This window comes from Monopterus albus, unplaced genomic scaffold, assembly GCF_001952655.1.
Source record: "Monopterus albus unplaced genomic scaffold, M_albus_1.0 scaffold223.1, whole genome shotgun sequence".
Taxonomy (NCBI): domain Eukaryota; kingdom Metazoa; phylum Chordata; class Actinopteri; order Synbranchiformes; family Synbranchidae; genus Monopterus; species Monopterus albus.
The window spans coordinates 165,987-178,405 of NW_018128103.1; the positions used below are offsets into that span (position 1 = coordinate 165,987).

General features: G+C 39.5%; 2 protein-coding genes across 3 annotated transcripts in view; one reads left to right on the forward strand and one right to left on the reverse strand.

Moving 5' to 3' along the window:
* The window catches only part of jph1b (junctophilin 1b), a 29,968-nt gene extending 26,698 nt beyond the window's left edge, over positions 1–3,270 (reverse strand). For both annotated transcript variants that reach the window (XM_020619617.1, XM_020619616.1), the window contains exon 1: positions 2,730–3,270. In XM_020619617.1, the coding sequence (XP_020475273.1) occupies positions 2,730–3,108 (379 nt within the window). In that variant the 5' untranslated portion in view covers positions 3,109–3,270. The remainder of the gene's footprint in view (positions 1–2,729) is intronic.
* The window catches only part of LOC109971400 (peptidase inhibitor 15-like), a 39,862-nt gene continuing 30,636 nt past the window's right edge, over positions 3,194–12,419 (forward strand). Inside the window, exon 1 of the mRNA XM_020619632.1 lies at positions 3,194–3,464. Coding sequence (XP_020475288.1) covers positions 3,194–3,464 — 271 coding nt within the window. The remainder of the gene's footprint in view (positions 3,465–12,419) is intronic.

Here is a 12,419-nt window from a genome sequence, read left to right on the forward strand (position 1 = left end):
TAGCTATCTGTGCCCGTGCATGAAACACCAACACTATGTGCTATGCCAGAGTGCTTCTCTTAAGTTGCATCGTGATGACGTCAAGTGTGCACAAATGTGCTCAGACACAAATACGTGGCAACCATGCCTAGTGTGAGAACATCTTTAGTATTCTCCACAAATGTAGGGCCACACTGAGAGCAGTATACAATACATCTCATTCCTTTCTTTGCAATAACTCAGCCAGGGAAAGTACATGAGCCAATAGTAGTCTACTTGTGGACCAGACGCATGTATTAGACATTCTGGGTAGAACTGTCCTCAAGCCACGTTATGATGGCCATAGCCTCACAATAGTTCACATGAAATTGTTTCTCTTAATGGAAAACTGTTGTAATTGTGGGTGTAAATCTTTTGTGTCATATTTAAAATGTATATGTTTAATCTTGTAGCCAGGTCTCACTTGAAAAAGGGATAATGATCTCAATGAGACTACCTATTTAAATGTAGGAATTAAAAAAAGATAGCAGACAGGAATGGCTTCCAGGTCGAGAATAGAACAAGAAGCAATCAAATAAGGGAACTGGGATGTACCCACTCTACCTGTACTGTAGTAAACATATTACATGGCTCTGGCACTGCATTTTTTTAAATGACCAGTTGAACCAAAAATCATTACAGTCCTACAGGCAAAATCCTAATGCACTGACTAAGAATAATTTGATGAAGTAAGCTGAATTAATTTCTGCCACATCAAAGTTCAGGGCAGAGATAAAGATAGAGAGTAGGAGAGAGAGAGGCCCCTGGGCTGGGACACAGAAATGGTTTCATATAACCAGTAGTGGGGTAAAGTAGCTCCACAAACCCTTTACTGCTACAGAAGGAGGAATACACTAATGTTATCTATGGGAATTAAAGCATGGATTTTTAATTGAGAGAAAATGCTGCTGAGGAATTCGTAATAAAATACAGATGAAGGGAAAATAAATGTGTTCTAGTTCTAGTTTATGTCCTGCTATTATGGTGCTTCATATTACAATTCAGTTAAGATCAGCTGTCTCCTTGGCAACTGAGCTAACCTAATCAGTCGACAAAAACTAAAACATTAGTTAGACAGTCAGTGGACCTTGAATTAAAACAAATATATAAAAGTACTATTACCAAGGTCAAGAAAGATCTTCCAGTTTAATTAATGTTGTCTACAAGGCTCCAGACTAATATTTCATACTGGTAGCATTGGTACCACAGTCTCTCAGAAGATACCACCAGTTCCAGATTTGGTGGCACCACTTCTGTTTTCAATGCAACTTAATAGAAAGAAACTGCAAATTGTTTTAAATGATCTTATCATAAGCTGTGGATATACAGTATGTGCGATGAAATTCAAAGAGAGAGACTTGCATCATGTGGTTCACAACAAATGGAGAAAAAGCACTTCTGGGACAATCTCCTCTTTACTACTAGGCTATAGAGCACTAAACAATGAAATTGATGACACTGATGACGATGATTATATTACATTTTAGGTAAAACAGTATGTAATCTCTCTTTGAGCTACTACAAGTCTTAATCAAACATGTTTTTGAAGAATGCAAGATATCTTCTGCTGATAGTTATCAAAAAAATCCCAGAAAAAACCTAGATAGCAATATCGTACACCCCTATCTACCACCATGGCATGAAGTGTATGAAAATCTGTGACAGTAGAAAAAAGTATATTTTCTCAGTGTGAAGAAAAAAAAACACTTTTTTACCTAAAGCAGTGCGCAACCATCACTGCAGTGCTGATGTCATTAACAATAAGCGAGACTTATAAAACCATCAACTTGTCTCACACAAAAAGCCAAAAGAACTTTGTCTAGCCTAAATAAAGTGCAATATTAGAATTAGCAGTCTATAAATATACCATTGATTACTTTTGCCATACAGGGTGACCATAAGAACAATGTGGTATACAAACAATTAACTGATCAACAAAGTCTTATCTTCTTCTTAAAAGTGACCAAGTAGATAACATTGGATGGCAATGTTTCCACTACGATCATTCACAGAACAGCATACTAATTCCACACACTGGTAGAAAACCAGCACACAGACATTAGAGCTGGAACAAACTACACACTGTCCCACTGGAATTTTGTGGATCTGCTTGATAAGCATCCAAACTTATGCTGGATCCACAGTCATTTATTATTCACTATACTGTGTTTGGTCATAATGTAATTTAAGTTTAATTGTAATCAAAATTAAGATCCACAGCAAGTGTTTCCAAGGCCCTGAGGCACAACAATTAAGTAGCAACATAAGTGAAAATTATAAGAATATAAAGTATTTAACATCAGCTCCACCTTTACCAGTTGCAGCATTAAAGTGATGAACACAATAAGAAGAACAGGAATTATAATCCAATAATATAATATACACTACCAGTCAAACGTGTGGGCACTCTTTCTAATATGTTTGTATTTTTGCAAAAGTAAAATGATTAAATTTCACTTAAATTAAAGACCTGAGTAGCCTACCTCCTCTGCCACTGGTAGGCCTATATCACAGTGTGCTGTAATTAATCTAGACACCTGAGGGAGGCTGTGCGCGCGCGCGCGCGGTGTGTTATGAAGCATTTGGGGTCGTAATGTAGTCACTGGCCATTGTAGACTGTTTTTCGACAATGTGTAACAGAAGAACATGTTCCAGCCGTGACAAACGTTTACTCGCATCAGCCCCGGTCCCCCACGATGCACCCCTCTCACCTCCATCACCGTAGGTCTCCACGCCATATCCGTCCTGCAGCCCGTTATTCCAGGTGCCCTCGTACCTGGCTGGTGTGTTCAGGCTCTGTCGGACTCCATAACGACCCTTGAACCCGTGAGCCCACTCTCCCCGGTAAATCCACCTCCCTTTAGTTTCTACGCCGAGTCCGTGCCGTTTCCCTTGCGCCCAGTAGCCCTTATACACGTTGCCGCTGGGCCAGGTGTAAACTCCGACCACCTCGAAACCGTTGGCCCATGAGCCCGAGTACTCACCCTGGCCCTTGGGTCCGGTGCACACACCGTGGCCATGGGCTTTACCGTCCTCCCAGCCTCCGCAGTAGGTGCCACCATCGTCAAAGTCGAACCGACCGCCCGTCATTCAGAAACGGATGATAATAGTACTACTTGGTGTCTTATGGAGTCCAGACTGTACGAATTGTTTTTAGAAGCAAGGAAATGTTGACATGGACGCCCCGGTGAAAACACGAGCATTCAGCGGAGGTGTGAGAGAACGGGGAGTGATGGCGGCCGGGAGCATCGGCAGAGAGAAAGCGGGACGTGGGAGGGTGAGGAGACGCAGCCACCACAGCGCCAACCGTCGCTCCACTGCTGAGCGCCGGACGAGCCGCACAGCCGCACTCCTCTCTGAAGTCAAGACTGCTATACGAACCATGCTCGACCAAGATGATGCTTCCTCTGTGACTTTTCAGAATAGGAGCCACACAATATTTCCGAGTAATAACAGCGATGAGATTTGACTGCAGGAGGGACAAGCAGTGAGCTATATAGAGAGAAAAACTCTATCATTTTATGTCACCATATATTGCCTGAAAAATCAGTGAAGAAGTATTACATGCATAAAACATCCAGGAATGTGTGTTCTTTGCTAAGCCATCAGACAAGCCAAGGTGCTTTCTTACTATATGAACTCATACATTGCTCTGTGCCTCAATATAATGAGGATGGCAACATCTCTAAGTTTAGAAGATTTCTATGATAGGCCTTCTCCATTCAGGTCACTAGCAGGGCCCTGCCCTTGCTAAGTACAAATGGAAATTTGAATGAATGAAATCTAAGGATAGGGAATGCTTGTGTATACTTGGTTGCTTGTGCACTTGATGCTTTTGGGAAAGGTTAGGGAGGTTCATGCTGCTCTCGATCACTGGCAGACCCCAGCAGCAATAGAAGGACAGAGGGAAAATGGACGGGTAACAAAAAGCGGAAGGTGAAGTATGGAATTTGAGCAGGTTAAATAATGTGAAAACAGAAGATTCGTAGTTGGGCTGAGGCCCATATTTTAAAGCTACAGTGGCAAACATTTATCTGCCCAAGCATAAAAATTACATTCTCCTCCTGCATCACAAATGACAATAGTTGTTACAATAATTGTTACATAATAATGTTAGGACTAAAATACCTTAAGATGCAGCCGTATGGAAGGCTAATTTGAGGGTTTGCATTCTGGGAAGTCCTTTATGTAAAAGTCTTGGTTTTCTAAAAGCATCTGTAGCTGTTAAGAAGGCTGATTTCTAAAATTAGAAATGACACCAGTTGTTGTCACTGTCAGGCCTACACATAATGCACATCATGTAGGCTAATATAGGTACCAAAGAACTATAGTGGAAATAAATAATGTACTATATTCAAAACATCACTGTAAATGAAACTGATGTTGATTTATCATAATTGTCCCAGTGGCAGTAGGTACATATGACATTACTTACCCCCAAAGCATTAAGAAATGTGCTTTTATTTTGAAAGCAGAAACACCATGCAACTTGTACTTTTGTAAATGTTAGGAGCTTCATGGCTGCAGGCCTGTCAAGCATGCAAACTCAGTTAAGATAAGAATTCAAGAGCTTACACATGTCAAGGATTGAGTTCATTGGTTCCAACACAACTTCAGAAACTGCCTGTACATTTAACTTAAAGCAGTTATAAATGTACTAAAGCCGAGTTCACATGTCAGAAAAGATTCCGGAGTATCCGGAGAGAACCCACGCAGATACAGGGAGAACATGCAGACCCCACACACCAAGGCACCAGGTCTACCAGGGCTCAAACCACTAACCCCTGCAACACTATACCACCCAGCCCAATATCATTATTGCTACTGATTGCTTTTGTATGTCACAATTTAGAATTCAGTGTAAATATCGACAAACAGAAGATTGATAGATGTAAAGCTTAATGTTTCTCTCTAAATAATATAATTAAGGAAAAGCAGGTGCCCCCCACCCACATGTTGATTAGTTCAGGGCTTTCTCTCTAAATAACTATTAGTGTAAAAAATGTATAAATTCTCTTTTCAGAAGCTTGGTAATTAAATAAATATTAAATTAATATAGCCAAAAAGGCATACATCATGTCATAAATCTTGACTTCACACCTCAGTTTGACAAAGGGGCACTCTATTATTCTCTTAATATATGCTGAACAAGTTAGTTCTGTGGCACCTGATTTTAAAAGTAAAAAATATTTGTACATGTTATAGTCATGACTTCAAGGGACCCTGAAAGCAGCAACAGTCCACCTCATGTGCCCCATGTCAATTGTTCTATTGTAGGCACAAAGACATGTCTGATAACTGGCATCTCCATTTAATGTCAAACACTGCCATCTTCTGGAAAGTACAGTTTTCACAGCTGCTGCAAAGGTTTCTTCTAAAGCCTTTTTTATGTTATGACATCCATTTAAAAGAACTTTTCTTCAAGCTGTGATAAAGGTTGAAATAATAAAAGCATGTAATCAGTAATGATGCCACAGTCAGTAGTGGCATTAGAAGTGAATATGCTCATTTGGGAGATGTGGAACCCAAGGAGTGTTTATTTAACATACCCTGAGTCTCTCACACCCAAACTGGAAAACTCAAAAGCCAGTTCTATTTCTTACTGTATACCAGCTAACTCCACCTTATTCAGAGTTTTGAACTGAATTCTCAGACTTTCCTACAACTCTCACATAGTGTAGGTTTCATCCCATACAGCAGTTCTAGAAACATCTGTTTCTATTGTTTAGATTTAGACTTCTTCCCTCTCATAGATCTCTCTGAGTTAAGGCCTGGATGACCTGTAATTTCTTACTTCTAAACTCTGACAAAACTGAAGTTATTGTACTTGGGCCTGAAAACCTTAGAAATCTGCTGTCTAACCATATAGCTACTCTAGATGACATGGCACTGGCCTCCAGTTCTGCTGTGAGGAACCTTGGAGTCATTTTTGACCAGGATATGTCCTTTGAATCACACATAAAGCAAGTCTCTAGCAGCTTGTCATGTGACACACATCACATGAATTCCATAACAGACATCGGGAATAACACAAAGTCGGTGTAGGACTACTGAAATAGCTGAGTACTTCAGTATTTTATGCTTTTGATGCATGTTGATGACCAGAAAATAAGACAATAGCATATCCTGAATTAAAGTCACACTTCAACCCACAACGATGTGCATCAGTTCACTGATGTGTGGGCTTTCACTGAAAATAATGTGTGTGGGTGTTTTAAGGCTTGTCACAGGTAGCCTGTGCGCAGTGCCCTTCAGAGTGGTTGTGGTTCCTAGAGTCCACAAAAGTAGAATGGGAGGCAGAGCCTTTAGCTATCAAGCTCCTCTCCTGTGGAACCAGCTCCCAGTCTCAGTTCAGAAGGACTTAAGACTTTGCTTTTTGATAAAGCTTAGGTTGTCATGGCTGCTGTCCAACTTCCTGTTGACCAAGGCAGATTAGTTGTTCCGATTCCTTTTTTGTCTCTGGCTCAGCACAGATTGTGGGTGTGCCCTTGATTGCCTGCACCTGTGCCTAATTGTCATTGATTATTTCACCTGTCCTGCCTTCTGAGCCAGTCACGGATCTTCTTTTGGTGTTTCTGCAGAACGTTCCATCCACTTATCTGATTTGTTTGCTTCAACCTGACCTGTCCGTCTCTGACTACCACCTTGTTTAGCTACACTGGGTTCTGCTCTGATGTCTTGATTAATTAGTTGTCTAGTAAACTGTCTCTTTGGTTTGTCCTCCCTGAGTTTTTGTTCTTTTGACTATAGGTATGTGCATTGAAGAAAGGAATATCTTCAGAGAAACCTCTTGTGGTTACTCACCTGTTTGCTCTGTGTTTTTGAAGTCTCTAGTCCTCTATCCTGTCAATCAATTTTCTGCTACTTATCTGAGATTGGGTCGTGGTGGCAGCAGGTTCAATAAGGTAGTCGAGATGTTCCTCTCCCCTGCAATGTTTTCCAGCTGCTCTGGTGGGGTTCCGAGGTGTTCTCAGGCCAGATGAGATATATAATTTCTTGGGGTCTACAATGGAAACTCATTTCAGCTGCTTGTTATCACATATCTGTTGAAGTTACCTGTATGGTCTGCCATCTGACACGGTGGAGTATTCATTCAATCTGACATTCAATCCCCTTTCTCTAGCCACAACACCACTATCCCATCCAAAATACCTGCTTCTTGTTCTTTGGCTCTCCCAACAAGGAAGGAGTACTTTATTTGTTGGATGTTCCTATGTGTGTCCTTTAAGGTTTTCCCAGTAATTCATCATTAGTTGTTTTCATCTCAAGTTAAATGGCATTTCTCCCATCTCGACCCGAATCGCATTAACTAGTGATGTTGTCAAAGCACTACAACTTGTTCTTAATGCCTTTAGTCTGTATAATTTCCAATTTCTGCAATATTGTTTTTATAGACAGGGGCACCCATAGTCTAACACTGGCCTTATGAGTGCCACATATCTATTTTTAATGCACGCCTGCTTGCCCTCATTCTGCTCCAGTAAGACATTTCATAATATTTAATGCCTGACATTTAGTATGAATTCTGTTAATATGTTCATTCCAGGTCAGTCTTGAATCAAACCACATTGTCAGAAACCTAAAGGCTCTCATCTCTATATCCTATCCAGATGTCCCAGGTGATCAGCACTCATTCCCTGCCTTCCTCTCTTCTACTCTGCCAAGTATCATAATGAAGAATTATACCACTGACAATGAGCTGAGGGAGGAGAGGTGATTTAAAGGCAAGCCAGGCTGGATAATGTGCAACAGCTGTATGTAATATAGGTCAATCAGGGGCTGAGTAAAGCTGGGGCTGGTGAGCATGGCATGGGACAGAAAATGACTTCAAAATAAAAGCTCAAAAAGATACAACAGAACCATGACACCTTAAGATTTGTATTCTTTTCATACAAAGCTGCAATAGAATTGTATCACTTCACCTAAGTGATCTGGCGTGTGCATTTATGATCTATAAAGTAATCACTCCATTATGATACTAGTGGTCAAACCTTCAGGGGCATAGGGTACCTTTAAAACGTCTTGTAGAACCATGTCACCATATTTTTTTAGCCTTTATGTGTGAGGCCTCCACAGAAAATCGGCTAAAGAACTCTAATGATGCTGTATGGACATCAAATAACCTTTATACACATGATGCAAACAAAATGGAGACTTGCGTATCACAACATTGCTTTGTAGTGGCAACTGGTAGTAATTTATGTCAGAGGCACTACAGACCATGTGGACTTATGCTTACATTCTAATACTGTTATTGTCTCATTTAGAGCACTGTTTCATTTACTACAAACTGAATTAGAAAAGCAAACATATTCAATCCATCAATGACATCTTTAAATTGTTTCTTTTCTCTCCAATGTTTGAAGGCCACGATATGCTAACGCATAGGAACAGAGCTTAACTTCTCACACTAAAGTGGCACATTTGAAACATATTAAAGCTCCAAACACTGCTTGAGGTTTTTTTGGTGGAGATATTCATTCAGTAATTGACTACCATGAACCTGCAAAGGGAGTTCCCTGCAGACCTCCCTCTCATGTGTCAATTATTTAGGACAAGACCCTAAATCCTCCCGAACAATATGCAGGTATAGGCAGCTACCTCCTTATACCCATAGATGTTACTCTCCTGAGAAGCTTTAGGAACCAGTATACTCTGGCTTTTTGAGGAAGTGTTGAGTTTTGTCTGAAATAAATCATAAAAGCCATGACACTGGCCACTTATGACCGTGTTTGTTTTGCACGGTATTTAGCTGACATTGCTTAATTTTCCAAAATAGGATGCTCAAGTTACAGTGTATATGATGTAATAAGTAAATAGCTGATTACTTTATCTAAAGTATTTTCTGATGGAACTATCTGAAAATTGTCAGTAATTTAATGTTAATTATCAATCATCACTGATTTTCTCTTGAGAGATTGACCACATTTAAACTAATTGTACTGTTGTTTATGTATTAATTATCATATACAGCTTTAAACATCACTACATACAAGGTCTACAACCATTCTGAACCCATAAGGATAATAATTATAATAATAATAATGATGTTGACTCAATAAAGTGACAGTTAAAACTTTTTTTTGACCACATTTAAACTAATTGTACTGTTGTTTATGTATTAATTATCATATACAGCTTTAAACATCACTACATACAAGGTCTACAACCATTCTGAACCCATAAGGATAATAATTATAATAATAATAATGATGTTGACTCAATAAAGTGACAGTTAAAACTTTTTTTAGAAGTTTTATATAGATTTAAAGGGAGTTACAGCATGGCAGTAAGCAATAAAGCAAAAATATCATCAACGATCCTTGTTTGATTAGCTTTCCACTAAATAAATCAACAACTACTATTTCTAAACATCAATCTAAACTATTATACTGATTAAAATCATTATAGCTGAGCTACCTGTTATAAACAAAGTAGACATAAATCATCTTGTGATTATCCGTACTTACTCTGTATCTTAACTTCCTACTTTATGCATTTATATCATCAACGATCCTTGTTTGATTAGCTTTCCACTAAATAAATCAACAACTACTATTTCTAAACATCAATCTAAACTATTATACTGATTAAAATCATTATAGCTGAGCTACCTGTTATAAACAAAGTAGACATAAATCATCTTGTGATTATCCTTACTTACTCTGTATCTTAACTTCCTACTTTATGCATTTTAGCTGTTGCTCTTTAATCATTCTTCTCTTCTCCAACTCCTCTTGCAGTTTTTCTCTTTCTCCTCGAAATCCAATTCCTCCGTCTACTCATCCTTGGCCAGATATTCTGCATTTTTCTCCATTTCTTCATCCTCTTCTTTCCACAGGTCTGCCGTTTCCTCCTCCATTGGGGGGAATACAAGTTTATTATCAACTCCTTCATATACTCTTCTTCCTGCACCAGGATTGTTTCTGTCACTGGTGTGCTTTCCTTCAAGTTGAGTAACATGTTTTCATCTTTTTCTGGCTCATCTGTCGTCTTTTTAGACTCTGCATCTTTCAGCAGTGTGCATTTTAGTATTTCTTGTAAATACTCTTTTTGTTCCTGTGGGACCTCTAGTTGTAAAGAGACAATCTGTTCAATGGCCTCTTGCAGCTCCTCCTGTAAGGTCATTTCCGATACCGGATCGCCAAAGGCCAGCACTGCTTTAGTGACCTGGTGGCTCTTCATTACCTCTTTTCTGTGCTTTTTCCCAACTCTCTCTGGGACCCATTTTTACAGCTCTGCTGACACCAGACAGAGGGCTCCTGTAGAAAACAAAAATCTTTAACTTGGAAAAAAGGTTATTTAAACTCAAACTATTAAACTTTAATGCAGATTGTACATTAATTCCCATTTTTCATTCAAAATATTGTCTTGACTGAGCAGTGTTGAGTTTTAAAGCAACAGTGAACTGAGAAGACATTTTGCTATTTGGAGTCTTTACAACATCGCAGCAGGCTGGAGCCTATTCAAACACAGAACAAGTGGGAGGTACAGAGTGCCTGTTCATTCTTTTACAGGAATAGCACATACAAGCACGTTCACACTCACATTCACACCTTCAGGCAATTTATAGCGGCCATTTTACCCAACTTGTATGTCTTTGGACTGTGGGATGAAACAGGAGAAAAACCCATGCAGGCAGGCTCCACACAGAAAGGCCTCAGCCAGGCCTCAGGATGCGTTCTGATACATGGAACAGGGTTAATATGAGAACACAGATGAGTGTGATTTGTTGGCTAACTGCTAGTTTGGTATGGTGCTTATAGGCTACATGTAATCAGGGTATCCTTGATAGTGGCCTGTTGGTGGTAGATAAAAAGTAGTTGTCTCCACTCCCATTAATAGCAACAGGAAAATACTGTGTAGTGTTGGACCAAAAATATAAAAAACAGTCAAACAAAAAAAAACAACAATACAGTTAGAGGGACCAACTTGGCTGCAAGTTCTTATTTATCCAACAGTTCACTCTAAGTATCTCTCTACCACTCTCTCTACTTTTCGTTTCTTATATGCCCCGGTGTATCAGCCAGTGAAAACACAGGAGAGCTGCGTCATTGTGCTATTGTAGAAACAATGATTTCAGTGGTGAGTGAGTGCAATGGCTACAGGCTCTTTACTAGTGTTACATGATGTTCTGTTTTGGCCTGTTATTGTTAAAGCTGAACACCACTAGAGCTTCTTATTTTAGGTGTCAGCATGAGAAAGAAAGGTGTGTTAATACACCAAGAGTGTGCTGCTGACAGCAATAAAAAACTAAGTTGCAGTTTTATCTTGAAGGTAAAAAAGTGAAAACTGTTTCATTTTCACAAGCATTTAGGTATGTTTTATATACCACAAAGTGAAAAAGAACAACTATTAAAATGAGTAGATGATATTTGGATTGTTGATTCTGACTCTGAGGCAGCTATACTACAATAGTTTCTTATAATTGTTACAGTAGGTTGCTCTTCCTGCCAAGACAACTTTATGAGACAGAACTGATTCTCCTCCCATTCCATGGGAAAAAGAATAAGTAGTTACTAGTGAATGAGCTGTAACTGTTCTGTGTAGCTCAACAACTGGTTCCAACTAGCTTTTTGTAGTAATACTGTATATATACCACTCCATTTCCATTTGCAGTCTGCCAGAACGTCTACAATATTGTGTCATCCCAGCTGTAGCTTCATAGTCTTACTTAGCCTTAACTGTTTGTGACCTCAAGCTTGTTTCTTGGAATTTGCCTTTTTCCTGCTCCTTTTGCCTTTTTGCCCGGTTTGTCTGGCTGACTTTATCAGTGTCTCTGAAGTCTTGCATTTAAGCCTTCTTTTACATATGCAGGGCAGTGTATTTCTTCTGTGTTGCTAATATAAACTGATCCTCTCCTCTCTTCTCTACATCCATCTATATGCCACCATTACACATCACTAACTAAGAGCACTGAACTTTAACTGTATGTCCTCTCTCCTGTAGTGTGTCCTCTCTCTCTCCCTGTACCTTTCTGCAGGTGACTCTGGAGCTGTATATTTCTGATGAGTAGTCATCCGCCACATCAATCTTCCCAGTGTTTGATTGTTTGTTGTGTCTTGTTGCTTTTCTTTTTTGTCTCTATCCACTCACCCCAACCAGTCGAGGCAGAAGGCCGCCCACCAAGAGCTGGGATCTGTCGGAGGTTTCTTCTTTTAAAGGGAGTTTTTCCTCCCCGCTGTTGCCAAGTGCTTGCTCAAGGCTCGGTTTTCTTCAGTAATAATAATAATAGTAAGGTCTAGACCTTCTTTTGTAAAGTGTCCTGAAATGATTTTGCTGTGATTAGGTGCTATGCAAATAAAAATGATTTAAAATTTGAATTAAATGGAACTGAATGAATTGATGTCTTTCAGATAGTTTTAGTTCTGAGAAGACATATTGGCACTGACACCGGTTTC